The sequence below is a fragment of the Poecilia reticulata genome, chromosome 11, assembly GCF_904066995.2.
Source record: "Poecilia reticulata chromosome 11, P_reticulata-male-v2, whole genome shotgun sequence".
In the NCBI taxonomy this organism is placed as follows: domain Eukaryota; kingdom Metazoa; phylum Chordata; class Actinopteri; order Cyprinodontiformes; family Poeciliidae; genus Poecilia; species Poecilia reticulata.
The window spans coordinates 8,045,356-8,062,532 of NC_088840.1; the positions used below are offsets into that span (position 1 = coordinate 8,045,356).

Below are 17,177 nucleotides of genomic sequence, written 5' to 3' on the forward strand. Positions count from 1 at the left end.
GTTTAATTTGTAGCCTGACATCATACCAAACTCATCCACTGTATTGATTAGTGCTGGAAGCGGCCTGCCTAGTTGATATAGCTAAATCAAAACATCATCCGCAAATAATGCTATCTTTTGTTAGCATTATCCCTCCATGCGTAGGCCCTTTATGTTTTTGTTCTGTTTTATCCATTAGTTTAATGGTTCCAAATATATCGCACATAACAGCGGGCTAATGGAGCAGCCTTGGCGGCAGTCTCGTAATGTAAATGCTTTTGAAAGGTTCCCATTAATTTCGGTCCTAGCTGTGGGTTGGTAATATAATGATTGAATAGTTTTGATAAATGTTTTGTCAAAACCAAATTCTTGTAGAACCTTATATAAGAAATTCCACCTGAGAGACAAAAGCTTTTTCTGCATCTAATCCCAATATTACAGCTTCTGTTCTTGTGTTAATATTTTGCATTACCAGCAATGTATGACAATGTATGGGGGTGGGTTGGAATAAAAGATGAGGTGTCTCAGCATTGTTTCTTTTTTTTTTTCTAAACACCAAAACCCAGGAAATATCCTTTCAGTGTTTCTGTTCCTTGTATTTATTCCCATTATGCACCCAGTGAATCAGATTTGAGACCACTGAACAATATTTCGCATCTTAAGGACCTACACTGCCTGTAATGAAAACTCTTGATTTGTTTGACAACTCTTCACTTCCTGCTACAAACATACATCTGCAATATGGAAAACAAGGCCGGCTTTTCCACGGGTGTTATTGGTCCGTTTGTTCTGTCACGCTGACACCCCGGACGTGAGCTCAGCTTCTGATTGGACGCCAGAGGGGGAAAAAATGTGAACGAACAGAAAAAAAAAGGAGAGTAAAAAAAAACAACCACAACAAGCCCCTCCCTACTGTGCATCCAACCCAATACTTACTAAATGAGTCACTCACTATGTCACCTTGTGACAATAATGAACAACAATTTTCTCTTCCTTGAAAGAAATATGTAGTTTTATCACAAAGAATAAACTGCAATAAACTGTTCATTTGTCAGTAAATGACTTCATTGGATAAATCAATAAATACAAAATATAAAGCAAAACATCTTCAATGTCTTTACTCCCCTTTCAAACTCTATTTCTGACTATTTTATTGTTAAATGACTATAATGAAAGCACAACTTCAGCTACATAAAAAGTATAAACTTTTACTGTCAAGCAGTTCCAATGAAAGGCTGTGATAAGACTATTTACATGAGAGAAATCCAACCGAGTCATTCAGTTGTACTAGACGATGCTTAGCATTGTTCAATATTATTTATATTCGTAGCCAATGCTTACATCCTCATCAGTGGCCACATGCCTTTATTTGTTTGTGTTGTAGTTATTTATACATATATTACAGTCAGTGCAACCAGAATACAATTACAACCATGACACAACAACCAGTCAAATAAGACTAGTCAAACACACAATCCTTTCACACTGGAGACCTTTGTGTTAAGAGAGAAGAGGTGCATATTGTGTCCTTCAGAATATCATCTAAATTATTTACAAATCCACATTAAAGGATTGCTTAAAAGCAACTGGTGTCTTCTCTCATGGAGAACTCCCTCTCTCCGTGGAGTTTGACAAAAGCACTCTGAACAGTTTACTTCTAGCTTTCCTCCACTCGCTTAAGAGGCTTTTCTTCAACCTTGATGTTGTTGAGATTCTGAAGAGATACTGTAGGATCCACTCTTACTGAGGATTTAGATCTGTTCAACGACCTTAGATGTGAGAGAGGAGACATTTCGTGACTTTCGACGAACCTCTGAATGTCCTGCTCCTTCTTCCTTAGAAAGAGCTTTTTGATACGTTTGAAGATTAGGTAAATCATTTCACAGATGCACATTAAGATGCAGACAGCTGAGGAGACCACCATGAAGAGCGTGAAGATCTTTTTCTCCGTGGGCCGGGATATGTAGCAGTCCACTGTGTTGGGGCAAGGTGGCAGTGTGCACTTGGTCAGGCGGGGCATGTCGTAACCCTTGTAGATGTAATGCAAGATATAGAGGAAACCGGCATCGAAGCCCACCTTGAAGACCAAACTCACCTGTAAAATTAGATGCATTTGTGTCAGACTTGGGGAAAAAAAATGTATCCCCAGAATTCCTAAGCCCAACTAGTTCATGTAAAAGTCAAATCAAGGATGCCAAATTTTGCTAAATCCATCTTTCTTACCAGGTAAGTCCACCACAGGCCTCCACGTTTCTTTCCAGGGCGGGCATACAAGTGCTTCCCCTTGTGGGAGGTAGTGTACTCCATTTCCTTCTTCTCCCTGTACTTGACGTGACCAACGACCATGAGCGATGGGCAGGTGACGAAGATGAGTTGCAAAGCCCACAGGCGGATGTGGGAGATGGGGAAGATACTGTCGTAGCAAACATTGGTGCAGCCTGGCTGCCTAGTGTTACAGTCAAAGTCTTTGCTTTCATCTCCCCACACCTGCTGAGCTGCTACCACAAACACCAAGACCCGGAAGACAAACACAATAGAAAACCAGACCCGGCCAAACACAGTGGAGTATCGGTTAACTCCACTCAGGAAAGCCTGTAGAGAAACCCAGTTCATGATTGCCCACTTATCGGTGCGTGTTTGGATGGAAGAGGGTCAAGAGAGAAGCTGGAAATCGTCAGGATCCTAGTTAGATAAAAGTCCTGATGATTTAAACCTGAGATGAAAGAAAAAAAGAATTAAAATTCTAAAGGTTGAGAAAGCAAAAGTGAAATGTTTCAGCTTGACAAATAAAATAATCAATATTTTTCCCTAGACGTTTGGTTGAGGCTTTATAAACAAGGATGATAATCTCTATAAACCAAAGAAAGATATTTTTAACAGTTCTAACCTCAGTTGACAAACTAGATTGTTTTCCCAATATGGGCTGTTTGACAGAGTAAAATTGCCGAGTCCCGTTTATCAAAACCATGTTGGCTGATAATGGGGCACTGGTTATTTTCCCCCTTTCGCTTCCCTGTACTCACTCAGGAAAACAATGGCCAACGCATAACCATGTATTGTGGTTGTGGCAAATGGGAATTCTTAAGGATTTTTTTTGTAAACAATGACTTTCTTCTGACTTCTTTCAATTAAGACCAAATTCTTGGCCGTTTCTATGCCCAAAGGCTTTCTTTGTGGATAATTGTGAAATGGAGCGAAAAGGATATTTTTCAAACAAAATATACTGTATGTGCCACATCATATTTTTTAGATCCCCATTTACTCTGATTATATCTTAAAATGCAAAGGGAAGCAAGACACATTTCATATTCTTCCGTTGAGTCTTTGTATTGATGATGCTTAAACTGTAATAGTAGCAATATAACCACTGCAGTTGTTCTTTTAGTGGTATGATCAGTTCCGAACAAAAAAAAAAAGATCATGTTAATGAACTGGGTGGAATCCAGCCTTGCATTGCTTTCACAAATGTATTCCCAGTTAAAAAGATGTTTCACATTCAGTCTGAGTGGAGTTTTCTAAAACTGACTCATTACACTTCAGTGGGCGAGTCATCATCAGAGCCTGCCTTTGTAGAGAGGACAAACTAATACTCTTGACTCTATTAGCAAGCCGCTTGAAATGTTTGAACAGTGTTTGAAACATGTCGCTTAACAGGCAAACGCAGCCGTCAGTTTGATGCCGTTTATCCAATGGAGTCCAACTTGTTTAAAGTATGAAAAGTCTTTCATTTGTGCGTATGAACGTAGAAGCTGTGGTCTGACTGACGTCAGTCCCTCCTGATAGTTAATGTACTGTCCTGATCGAGTACAAATTGTAAAGAAATGTTTTGTATTTCAAAGCATTTAAGTACAAACATTTATTTTCAAGTGTAGTCATCAGAAAGAGTTTGTACCTTTAAAAGTGTCAGACTTTACAATAAGAAAAAAGTGCCCCCCCCACTCTCAAAACTCCTTTTTATATTTACATCTCATTCTGATAAATGTTGGCAGTCTGACAGGGAGTGAGAAAAAAAAGGTTGGATAACAGCTTCACTGCCCACCGTTCCATTTCAGCTCCGTCTCGTCTAATCCCTCGCAACTGAATTCAAAAAAATGCTCTCTGTCAACGTTTCAGCATCACTGTGGACATATTGAGCTGTCAAATCAGATTCCATTTACTTTCTCGTCCAGCATTTCTGACTATTAAATTACAACAGCATAAAAAGGCCCAACTCTACAAATGTCACCAGGATCAAAACAGAGTCTATTTAAAGGCAGACATGTACAGTGTGATGCTACCCACACTTTACCTTTCCTCATAAGTGGATGATCCAGACAGGAGCATTAATCTCAGAGTACGCCTCGTCCCGGTCCTCTCAGACTTGGATGCTGAGCGATGCTTTTTGGGAATCATTTTGTGATGTCATTTTGTGCAGCATGGGCTTCTTGCATTTACACCCATTTGTCCCTAATGATAATTAACTTTTTCCAAGGGCAATTATTAACCTCTGGTTTTGGTAAAGTTTTGTCCTACCAATACGTCTTTTGAAAAAAATAATTGTGATTTCATTTCAATTCATTTCAGAACCAATATGTTTGTGGAGTTGATATTTTAAAATGTTTGTATTGTCTTAAGTTAATGATTTGGGCAGTTAGCATTCAGAGCACTATGCTAACTCCAATGACATCAGGAAAAAGTCTAGATGCTTTTTTCATGTCTTGTTTCCAGAGGGGTTTACTTGATAACTACAGAGACAAAGATGGCAACTCCACATGTGGCCTTCCTGTTATCTTCTTAGAAGTATTGCTCTTTCTGACTGAAGATATGTCTGTGCGTGTTGTAGGACATACTGTTTTAAGTAGCTTCCTACATCTCATTGCATCAAATCAAACCAGATTTAATTTGACTTGCTTGGATATCTCTCTTAATCTTTGAACACCTCACTGAAGGTCAAAACAACATTCTTCGAGTCATCTTCACTCACTAACAACTTCCACTTGAAAGAGTTGGTTGTGCTCAGTTATGGCGCCTTCCTCGATTACATTATTTTTAACTGTCCTACATCATAGTTGGTGTCTTTTCGGCTGAGAATAACTAGTTTCCAGCCGCCAGCCAACTTCTTGGTCCGTCTCCAAACTCTTTTTCAGGAAGTATTGCCATTCCTCAGCAAATCCCACGTAAATTCAAGTGAAATTTAGGTGACATCTCAAAAATGGGTGGTAAGAAATCTCAGAGTGTATCTCAGAGTGAAAAACACATCATAGCCGGCCAGCAATTTGTTTTTCCTATTTGCTACCAAATGTAGTATCGCCTTTCCCGACGACCGCAGCTGGTCCCATCATCTCTTTGCTAAGGGTTTGTCCTTTTCTTTCTTCTCACAAAGCACACACAATCTCTCTCAGACTGTGCAATGAGTTTATGTACCCGCATTCTAAGCAACGGCATTTCATAGAACCTCAATGCGACTCTTACAGAATAAATACACCGTTTTAATTCTCATGTAGCGTATTGCATCAGAAATACAATATTATATTTCTGATTAATGCATTAATACGTTGTACATGACCCCCGTGGTAGAAGAAATAAACTGACTAAAACTTGCTCTATGAGTTAAACTAGTTGCATCTTACTGCAGCTAAAAAAAATACATCTCCAAGCCCCTTTACTGTAAAAGGTGGTCGCATTCTCTCTTGGAACTTTCCATGCATTCCTCTTTTTTTTTTAAAGATTTTTTTGGCCCTAGTGGCCTTTATTTGACAGTTAATTGACAGGAAAGTTGGTAATGTGAGAAGGGGGAAGGCATGCAGCAAAGGTCACCAAGGCCGGAAATCGAACCTGCGACAGCTGCATCAAGGACTAAGGCCTCCAAATGTGGGTTGTGCTTAACCCCTGCACCACCACAGCACATCCCATGCATTCCTCTTTTTGACCAGTTTCACTTTGCTTTCGTCTCCGTTTATAATTTCGGTCTTAAATAGGGAGCAATCAATTCAGTAGCGGTTCATTAGTTTTCCTTATGTATGTCATCTATAAGTTGTCTGACTGATCTTACCTCTTAACATGACCTCCTCTTATTGTTTCATTGTTTTTTCTATAGTCTTTTCTCTTTCATTTTTAGCACTCAAAGATAAGTACTGAAGGTCGGCAACTTATCTGAATTACATCTAATTGCCTAAGCGTCTGTCTATATGAAACAAGAAAGAAAAAAGAAAGAACCTTACCAAAGACACGGAGTAGAAGGCATAACACAGAAATCCTGCCTGGCTGATGAGGAAGTGTCGTGTGTCAGCTCCTACTGCGTTGACAGACTCGGTTACACCTGGATGGTTTTAGGTGTGGACCTGTCGGATCAGTCGAGGATGGGTGGAGCGTCTCACTCAGACACCCATCTCCATTCTCCCATTTGCTTAATTAATCTGGTGAATAGTTGAAGAAGAGAACTTGGGTTTTCTTTGTGTTTAATTTGTAGCCTGACATCATACCAAACTCATCCACTGTATTGATTAGTGCTGGAAGCGGCCTGCCTAGTTGATATAGCTAAATCAAAACATCATCCGCAAATAATGCTATCTTTTGTTAGCATTATCCCTCCATGCGTAGGCCCTTTATGTTTTTGTTCTGTTTTATCCATTAGCTTAACGATTCCAAATATATCGCACATAACAGCGGGCTAATGGAGCAGCCTTGGCGGCAGTCTCGTTGTAATGTAAATGCTTTTGAAAGGTTCCCATTAATTTCGGTCCTAGCTGTGGGTTGGTAATATAATGATTGAATAGTTTTGATAAATGTTTTGTCAAAACCAAATTCTTGTAGAACCTTATATAAGAAATTCCACCTGAGAGACAAAAGCTTTTTCTGCATCTAATCCCAATATTACAGCTTCTGTTCTTGTGTTAATATTTTGCATTACCAGCAATGTATGACAATGTATGGGGGTGGGTTGGAATAAAAGATGAGGTGTCTCAGCATTGTTTCTTTTTTTTTCTAAACGCCAAAACCCAGGAAATATCCTTTCAGTGTTTCTGTTCCTTGTATTTATTCCCATTATGCACCCAGTGAATCAGATTTGAGACCACTGAACAATATTTTGCATCTTAAGGACCTACACTGCCTGTAATGAAAACTCTTGATTTGTTTGACAACTCTTCACTTCCTGCTACAAAAATACATCTGCAATATGGAAAACAAGGCCGGCTTTTCCACGGGTGTTATTGGTCCGTTTGTTCTGTCACGCTGACACCCCGGACGTGAGCTCAGCTTCTGATTGGACGCCAGAGGGGGAAAAAATGTGAACGAACAGAAAAAAAGGAGAGTAAAAAAAAACAACCACAACAAGCCCCTCCCTACTGTGCATCCAACCCAATACTTACTAAATGAGTCACTCACTATGTCACCTTGTGACAATAATGAACAACAATTTTCTCTTCCTTGAAAGAAATATGTAGTTTTATCACAAAGAATAAACTGCAATAAACTGTTCATTTGTCAGTAAATGACTTCATTGGATAAATCAATAAATACAAAATATAAGGCAAAACATCTTCAATGTCTTTACTCCCCTTTCAAACTCTATTTTCTGACTATTTTATTGTTAAATGACTATAATGAAAGCACAACTTCAGCTACATAAAAAGTATAAACTTTTACTGTCAAGCAGTTCCAATGAAAGGCTGTGATAAGACTATTTACATGAGAGAAATCCAACCGAGTCATTCAGTTGTACTAGACGATGCTTAGCATTGTTCAATATTATTTATATTCGTAGCCAATGCTTACATCCTCATCAGTGGCCACATGCCTTTATTTGTTTGTGTTGTAGTTATTTATACATATATCACAGTCAGTGCAACCAGAATACAATTACAACCATGACACAACAACCAGTCAAATAAGACTAGTCAAACACACAATCCTTTCACACTGGAGACCTTTGTGTTAAGAGAGAAGAGGTGCATATTGTGTCCTTCAGAATATCATCTAAATTATTTACAAATCCACATTAAAGGATTGCTTAAAAGCAACTGGTGTCTTCTCTCTTGGAGAACTCCCTCTCTCCGTGGAGTTTGACAAAAGCACTCTGGACAGTTTACTTCTAGCTTTCCTCCACTCGCTTAAGAGGCTTTTCTTCAACCTTGATGTTGTTGAGATTCTGAAGAGATACTGTAGGATCCACTCTTACTGAGGATTTAGATCTGTTCATCGACCTTAGATGTGAGAGAGGGGCCATTTCGTGACTTTCGACGAACCTCTGAATGTCCTGCTCCTTCTTCCTTAGAATAAGCTTTTTGATACGTTTGAAGATTAGGTAAATCATTTCACAGATGCACATTAAGATGCAGACAGCTGAGGAGACCACCATGAAGAGCGTGAAGATCTTTTTCTCCGTGGGCCGGGATATGTAGCAGTCCACAGTGTTGGGGCAAGGTGGCAGTGTGCACTTGGTCAGGCGGGGCATGTCGTAACCCTTGTAGATGTAATGCAAGATATAGAGGAAGCCAGCATCGAAGCCCGCCTTGAAGACCAAACTCACCTGTAAAATGGGATGCATTTGTGTCAAACTAGGTAAAAAAAATGTATCCCCAGAATTCCTAAGCCCAACTAGTTCATGTAAAAGCCAAATCAAGGATGCCAAATTTTGCTAAATCCATCTTTCTTACCAGGTAAGTCCACCACAGGCCTCCACGTTTCTTTCCAGGGCGGGCATACAAGTGCTTCCCCTTGTGGGAGGTAGTGTACTCCATGTCCTTCTTCTCCCTGTACTTGACGTGACCGACGACCATGAGCGATGGGCAGGTGACGAAGATGAGTTGCAGGGCCCACAGGCGGATGTGAGAGATGGGGAAGATACTGTCGTAACAGACATTGGTGCAGCCTGGCTGCCAAGTGTTGCACACAAAATCTTTGCTTTCATCTGCCCACACCCGCTGAGCTGCTACCACAAACACCAAGACCCGGAAGACAAACACCATAGAAAGCCAGACCCGGCCAAACACAGTGGAGTATTGGTTAACTCCACTCAGAAGAGCCTGTAGAGAACCCCAGTTCATGATTGCCCACTTATCGGTGCGTGTTTGGATGGAAGAAGGTCAGGAGAGAAGCTGGAAATCGTCAGGATCCTAGTTAGATAAAAGTCCTGATGATTTAAACCTGAGATGAAAGAAAAAAAGAATTAAAATTCTAAAGGTTGAGAAAGCAAAAGTGGAATGTTTCAGCTTGACAAATAAAATAATAAATATTTTTCCCTAGACGTTTGGTTGAGGCTTTATAAACAAGGATGATAATCTCTATAAACCAAAGAAAGATATTTTTAACAGTCCTAACCTCAGTTGACAAACTAGATTGTTTTCCCAATATGGGCTGTTTGACAGGGTAAAATTGCTGAGTCCCGTTTATCAAAACCATGTTGGCTGATAATGGAGCACTGGTTATTTTCCCCCTTTCGCTTCCCTGTACTCACTCAGGAAAACAATGGCCAACGCATAACCATGTATTGTGGTTGTGGCAAATGGGAATTCTTAAGGATTTTTTTGTAAACAATGACTTTCTTCTGACTTCTTTCAATTAAGACCAAATTCTTGGCCATTTCTATGCCCAAAGGCTTTCTTTGTGGATAATTGTGAAATGGAGAGTAAAGGATATTTTTCAAACAAAATATACTGTATGTGCCACATCATATTTTTTAGATCCCCGTTTACTCTGATAATATCTTAAAATGCAAAGGGAAGCAAGACACATTTCATATTCTTCCGGTGAGTCTTTGCATTGATGATGCTTAAACTGTAATAGTAGCAATAGAACCACTGCAGTTGTTCTTTTAGTGGTATGATCAGTTCCTAACAAAAAAAAATGTTCATGTTAATGAACTGGGTGGAATCCAGCCTGGCATTACTTTCACAAATGTATTCCCAGTTAAAAAGATGTTTCACATTCAGTCTGAGTGGAGTTTTCTAAAACTGACTCATTACACTTCAGTGGGCGAGTCATCATCAGAGCCTGCCTTTGTAGAGAGGACAAACTAATACTCTTGACTCTATTAGCAAGCCGCTTGAAATGTTTGAACAGTGTTTGAAACATGTCGCTTAACAGGCAAACGCAGCCGTCAGTTTGATGCCGTTTATCCAATGGAGTCCAACTTGTTTAAAGTATGAAAAGTCTTTCATTTGTGCGTATGAACGTAGAAGCTGTGGTCTGACTGACGTCAGTCCCTCCTGATAGTTAATGTACTGTCCTGATCGAGTACAAATTGTAAAGAAATGTTTTGTATTTCAAAGCATTTAAGTACAAACATTTTTTTTCAAGTGTAGTCATCAGAAAAAGTTTGTACCTTTAAGTGTCAGACTTTACAATAACAAGAAAAAAGTGCCCCCCCCCACTCTCAAAACTCCTTTTTATATTTACATCTCATTCTGATAAATGTTGGCAGTCTGACAGGGAGTGAGGAAAAAAAAAGGTTGGATAACAGCTTCACTGCCCACCGTTCCATTTCAGCTCTGTCTCGTCTAATCCCTCGCAACTGAATTCAAATAAATGCTCTCTGTCAACGTTTCAGCATCACTGTGGACATATTGAGCTGTCAAATCAGATTCCATTTACTTTCTCGTCCAGCATTTCTGACTATTAAATTACAACAGCATAAAAAGGCCCAACTCTACAAATGTCACCAGGATCAAAAAAGAGTCTATTTAAAGGCAGACATGTACAGTGTGATGCTACCCACACTTTACCTTTCCTCATAAGTGGATGATCCAGACAGGAGCATTAATCTCAGAGTACGCCTCGTCCCGGTCCTCTCAGACTTGGATGCTGAGCGATGCTTTTTGGGAATCATTTTGTGATGTCATTTTGTGCAGCATGGGCTTCTTGCATTTACACCCATTTGTCCCTAATGATAATTAACTTTTTCCAAGGGCAATTATTAACCTCTGGTTTTGGTAAAGTTTTGTCCTACCAATACGTCTTTTGAAAAAAATAATTGTGATTTCATTTCCATTCATTTCAGTACCAATATGTTTGTGGAGTTGATATTTTAAAATGTTTGTATTGTCTTAAGTTAATGATTTGGGCAGTTAGCATTCAGAGCACTATGCTAACTCCAATGACATCAGGAAAAAGTCTAGATGCTTTTTTCATGTCTTGTTTCCAGAGGGGTTTACTTGATAACTACAGAGACAAAGATGGTAACTCCACATGTGGCCTTCCTGTTATCTTCTTAGAAGTATTGCTCTTTTTGACTGAAGATATGTCTCTGTGTGTTGTAGGACATACTGTTTTAAGTAGCTTCCTTCATCTCATTGCATCAAATCAAACCAGATTTAATTTGACTTGCTTGGATATCTCTCTTAATCTTTGAACACCTCACTGAAGGTCAAAACAACATTCTTTGAGTCATCTTCGCTCACTAACAACTTCCACTTTAAAGAGTTGGTTGTGCTCAGTTATGGCGCCTTCCTCGATTACATTATTTTTAACTGTCCTACATCATAGTTGGTGTCTTTTCGGTTGAGAATAACTAGTTTCCAGCCGCCAGCCAACTTCTTGGTCCGTCTCCAAACTCTTTTTCAGGAAGTATTGCCATTCCTCAGCAAATCCCACATAAATTCAAGTGAAATTTAGGTGACATCTCAAAAATGGGTGGTAAGAAATCTCAGAGTGTATCTCAGAGTGAAAAACACATCATAGCCGGCCAGCAATTTGTTTTTCCTATTTGCTACCAAATGTAGTATCGCCTTTCCCGACGACCGCAGCTGGTCCCATCATCTCTTTGCTAAGGGTTTGTCCTTTTCTTTCTTCTCACAAAGCACACACAATCTCTCTCAGACTGTGCAATGAGTTTATGTACCCGCATTCTAAGCAACGGCATTTCATAGAACCTCAATGCGACTCTTACAGAATAAATACACCGTTTTAATTCTCATGTAGCGTATTGCATCAGAAATACAATATTATATTTCTGATTAATGCATTAATACGTTGTACATGACCCCCGTGGTAGAAGAAATAAACTGACTAAAACTTGCTCTATGAGTTAAACTAGTTGCATCTTACTGCAGCTAAAAAAAATACATCTCCAAGCCCCTTTACTGTAAAAGGTGGTCGCATTCTCTCTTGGAACTTTCCATGCATTCCTCTTTTTTTTTTTTATTAAGATTTTTTTGGCTCTAGTGGCCTTTATTTGATAGTTAATTGACAGGAAAGTTGGTAATGTGAGAAGGGGGAAGGCATGCAGCAAAGGTCACCAAGGCCGGAAATCGAACCTGCGACAGCTGCATCAAGGACTAAGGCCTCCAAATGTGGGTTGTGCTTAACCCCTGCACCACCACAGCACATCCCATGCATTCCTCTTTTTGACCAGTTTCACTTTGCTTTCGTCTCCGTTTATAATTTCGGTCTTAAATAGGGAGCAATCAATTCAGTAGCGGTTCATTAGTTTTCCTTATGTATGTCATCCATAAGTTGTCTGACTGATCTTACCTCTTAACATGACCTCCTCTTATTGTTTCATTGTTTTTTCTATAGTCTTTTCTCTTTCATTTTTAGCATTCAAAGAAAAGTACTGAAGGTCGGCAACTTATCTGAATTACATCTAATTGCCTAAGCGTCTGTCTATATGAAACAAGAAAGAAAAAAGAAAGAACCTTACCAAAGACACGGAGAAGAAGGCATAACACAGAAATCCTGCCTGGCTGATGAGGAAGTGTCGTGTGTCAGCTCCTACTGCGTTGACAGAAAATGACTCGGTTACACCTGGATGGTTTTAGGTGTGGACCTGTCGGATCAGTCGAGGATGGGTGGAGCGTCTTACTCAGACACCCATAGGTAATTCCAATGTGTCCTGGCTGGGCATGAGAAAACCTGCCCAGTGTTTAGATGAAATTCAAGGCGGAGAGATTGCGTCGCAGAAGAGAAAGAGAGACGCAAAGAAACGCTTTTGCTACACTTAAAAATAAAGTAAAGTGACTAAAGTAGATTCTTTGAGTCGTCAAAGTTTCAGGCAGGCGGCGGCGTGATGTCTTCTTTTTATTTCGCATCTTAGCACCCACAGATCAGCAGTTAGGCTCTGAGGTACAGCTTCGTCAGAACTCAAAAACCATCTAAAGGAACTGAATTTACTTCCTTTGAACTAGACTAGACTCGGAACTACTCCACTTTTACTCACACAACCTCAGGAAAGGTCAGACGAGGATCCCGCGCCACCACAAGGTGCGTGCGGACTTAAAAAACAAAGGAAACAGGTGAAGGCAATTACTAATCAATGGGAGACACAAACGGATAAGAGAAACTGGAGACCAGGGAAACTACATGGAACAAACATAAACTCTAAACATGGCAAGAGAACACAGTAAAAACACAGAAAAAAAACAAACATAACTGACACACTGACAGTGTGGAGGAGCACAATTCTGAGTTTAATTTTAAGCAGCACCAACAGCACATACATCAATTTTTGAAGATTTCTGACAGAAAGGGGATGCAATGAAGAAGCGAGAAACGGTGCATTCTGGTCAGCATTAGGTTGGAGCAAAGGTTTTGTGCCACCTTGGTGCGAAACTCTGGAACTGTGTAGTATTAGTTTGCTAGAACCAAACCAGACATTAATTGGTTGAAGTGAGACTTGACGATTGAGAAGCAGCTTGAGTTGTCCCTAGATGCTCTATGAGAGTGTGAGTGAATGGCTGTTTGTCCTGTGTGTCTCTGTGTAACCCTGGGATGAACTGGCAACCTGTCCATTGTGTTTCCTGCCTCCGGCCCAATGACCAATGGAGACAGGCTCCAGCCCCCGTGACACTATAAAGATAAGCAGGAATAGACAACGGATGAATGGGTGGATGGATGCTCTCTGTCTAATCTTAAGGTATCTTGAAAAGAATGAGGCCAAATTGTAGCATCTAGATGTGCAAGTCTGGCGGAGATAAAACTCTGGGTAAAAATTGCATTGAAACGTAATTCTACAAAGCATTGATTGGAACGGGGTGAATACAAATGCCTTTAAGATTTCCATTTGTTACAACAAACTGTAATAAAACAAACCATTTATAATTTTCTTTGCACTTCACAATTATGCTGTTGTTCAGCTATGCAAAATGTTTGTCAGGTGCCAAACTGTAAAAATACTGAAGTTGGTATTTGCATGGTGCTGAATACGCAAAGCATTGCAGACCAAGGCTTGGCCGACACAACGTGGAAATCTCACACAGATCAAAACAGCAGCTTTAAACAATGTGTAACAAAACCGCGCTGCAGGATTTATCAGTAAATGTTTTATGGAAAATGTTACAGGCGCAACAATGTCAATGCAAATATGGTGCGAGTAAAAACATATCCAGAGTCCCTTATAACGTCACATTTAAGTTCCCTAAAGCGAATTCTTTTTTTCTTCCATCTCAGCACATACAATTTAATCAGACTAGTTCAGACTTCCTGCAAAAGAACAAATAAATTCATCTTCATGGCACAAAATCCCTCACATTCCTCTGGAGGGAGGGTTAGTCTCAGCTGAGGTTTTGTTTTTCTTTCCATAAAGAGCGCTTGTTTGCTTTGTTTTCCTTTTAGTTTCCAAGTGCCATGCCGACACACCTACTTACAGGGTTTGTCATGAATGCAACATGTTCACCAGGTGGAATTACCCAACGCACGGCGCCTGCAGGGAGAATTTGCAATGTGTCAAGTGGAAACTAAAACAGACGTTTTCATTGAGCTCTTTTTTGTGTGTGTAAATTTTGAGGTAAAGTAGCTAAAAAAGAAACCCAAAGTTCCCCACAGCCAATTATTAAAAGTTCAGTTAGGGTGTGTCAAAGTAAAGTTACCTGTAGGATCTTTGTAAGCCACGAGACAGGTTATTTCATTTAGGTTATGTTCACATGTACAAAAGTCAACCCTTAAAAAAAACAAAAAAAAACTAATAGAGTCTACCCGGCTCAAAATAGAACTGTCTGGAGACGGCAGAATTCTGCAATAAATATGATCCCATCTCTGCACCAAGCAGACACAGAAAGGAAGAAGATCAGACAGAGAGGAAAGATGAATACTTTTCAACAAAGAGTATGTCATTCCCTCTGTTGGCCTCTAGAGAATGCTAATGCTCCATCCTTTTAATACTCTTTTCTTTTCTGTAAATCAGGAAGGAGAAAGAGAAAGAAAGGCAAGTATTGTTAAGTAGACCAAAAATACAGAAAAGAATATCATCTGGACGCTCAGGGATAAGAAAAAAACAGAGTCCGCCTGGCATGCAAAACTGGTTGTCGTTAGTTACATGAGCGCCAAGGATAGTGTCAGCCAATCAGAGATGGCCTCTTAAATGCACCTGATATCAATTGCAACAAAGCCTGTGGCTTTAAAAAAGATGTTTTTTTTGCACTTGTTTTGTTTGTGTGGTTGAGATGAAACTTGAGCTCTGTGGCTGGACCTGCAACCACTGCCATATCTCTGCCGCCCTGCCCCTCGCTGCTGGTGTTTTGCAACATGTGGGTTGCTTGCATGCACTTTTCATCATCATTGTGGCGCAGGTGTCAACTGCCTTTGCCAGGAAACGCGGCCGGAAACACCCGTCTTAGACACAAGAGGTGTGATGAAAGACGTGATTTTGTTTTTGTCACTTCGCGCCATCTTGGATGAATTTTGAACGTGAAGCAAGCTGAAAAACACCATTGAGAAAAAGCAGCAATTAAATGGTAATTAAATGCAGCTCTGTAGGAACTACTGAATGTGTTTAGATTTTATGGAACGGTTCCAAGAAGAAAGTAGTTGGAAGACATCCAGAAGTATTTTGCAGTTCTCCATGAGCCACCTAGAGGACACAAGGAACATGTGGAAGAAGGTTTGCTGGACAGGTCACATCGCTATTGAACTCTTTTGACCTTTATACAAAAGCTCTGTATGACAGAAAGCTAAAACTCCATTTTGCTTGAACACTCCAAACCCCAGAATGAAGCAGTAGGAATAATCAACAAAGTCACAGTTGATGCTAACATGGACTGATCCAAACACAGGGCGACCCTGGATGAAAACCAGTTAGTGGCTAGCCTGGCCATTGCCTTCCTACACAATTCCACTCAATTCTAATCTCAATTCAGTATTCTGTGTGGGATTTCTCCCATTGACCTGGATTTGTCCTGTAAAATTTTAAAAGAGTCAATCAGCGAACAGAAGTGAAGGAAGCCCTTCAGTTCATGTTGGCCGCGCCTCCAAATATTAAGCCAACGTCAACAGCCGTCTCGTTCAGGTCGGCATTTCCGTTTTCACGGTGGAGGATGGTTGTTTACAACACGTGATTTCTGGTAAGCTTCAAAGCGTCGAACTGGTGCATTCCATACGTCATGGCCAAACGTTAGTGATTGGGTGACATTTAAAACTTCAGCAGAGTCCACGCCTCCAACAAGCAACCATTTCTGAGCGTAAAGCTAATGTTCATATTTTTTTGCAAAGAAAGTTGAGCCAAAATTTCAGTTTTCAGATGTGCTAAGCTGCTAAATGTAGCAAAAGGTGCTTTACCAAGGTCTGGCACATAAAATCCCAATTGAAGTTTGTGCTTGCAAATGCAAAAGAAGTTCATTGGATATAAATGCTTTTTCAAGGCACTGTGTGACCTATATCACTGTAAGATATAAAAGAGACAGAATCAATGAGGTCTCTCCTTGCTTTCATCCATCTGTGTGGGTAGGTTGATTCATTCCTGATTCTAAATCAAATCCATATAACAAAAAATAAATAAATAAATAAATAAAAAACTCATGCTGCTTTTTTGTACCCGTTTAAAAAAAGACAAAAAAAAGATATGATTCAGGTCAGTTTTTATTAGAATATATCTGGAAGAAACTGGGGGAAAACAAGTAACAATACACATGCTGTTCACCTCTGTGAATCAGCGGGGCAAATTTGAGCAGTAGCAATCTGAGAGAGAGTCTTTCTAAGCACGCTGGTTCACAATGTTCCTAAGGGCTGAAGAATGAAAGTGATGAAAATGCAACACCCACCAAGCAATGGAAGAATACATCATTGGAGTTTTCCCCCCCCCCCCCTAAAAACACATTTTCAAACAGAGAGAGCTTTTTGATAAGGCTTTCTCCAAAGTATGCATAGAAGTGCATATGGAGGAGAACTGTGACCAAATAATCTAAAGGGAAGGGCAGACAACTCTTCCCCCGTACACTGCTAGTGGTAAGAACTGTTTAGCAGTGCGTCTTGAGGCGGCGGATTACGAATAGTCTGCACAGCGTGTGCTC

At 40.0% G+C, this 17,177-nt stretch overlaps 2 protein-coding genes across 2 annotated transcripts; both read right to left on the reverse strand.

Moving 5' to 3' along the window:
• Nucleotides 1-1,167: 1,167 nt before the first annotated feature.
• On the reverse strand, nucleotides 1,168-6,341 carry LOC145553790 (gap junction beta-4 protein-like). Its single transcript, XM_081612784.1, has 3 exons — nucleotides 6,180-6,341; nucleotides 2,203-2,692; nucleotides 1,168-2,074 (listed from the first exon to the last, which is right to left on the reverse strand). The coding sequence occupies exons 2-3, from the start codon at nucleotides 2,590-2,592 to the stop codon at nucleotides 1,637-1,639; spliced, it is 828 nt and encodes a 275-aa protein (XP_081468910.1). The 5' UTR covers nucleotides 2,593-2,692; nucleotides 6,180-6,341; the 3' UTR covers nucleotides 1,168-1,636.
• Nucleotides 6,342-7,730: 1,389 nt separating this feature from the next.
• LOC103461506 (gap junction beta-4 protein-like) lies at nucleotides 7,731-13,151 on the reverse strand. Its single transcript, XM_081612754.1, has 3 exons — nucleotides 12,599-13,151; nucleotides 8,616-9,105; nucleotides 7,731-8,488 (listed from the first exon to the last, which is right to left on the reverse strand). Exons 2-3 carry the CDS (start codon nucleotides 9,003-9,005, stop codon nucleotides 8,051-8,053), a joined length of 828 nt encoding a protein of 275 aa, XP_081468880.1. The 5' UTR covers nucleotides 9,006-9,105; nucleotides 12,599-13,151; the 3' UTR covers nucleotides 7,731-8,050.
• Between the last annotated feature and the right edge of the window lie 4,026 nt (nucleotides 13,152-17,177).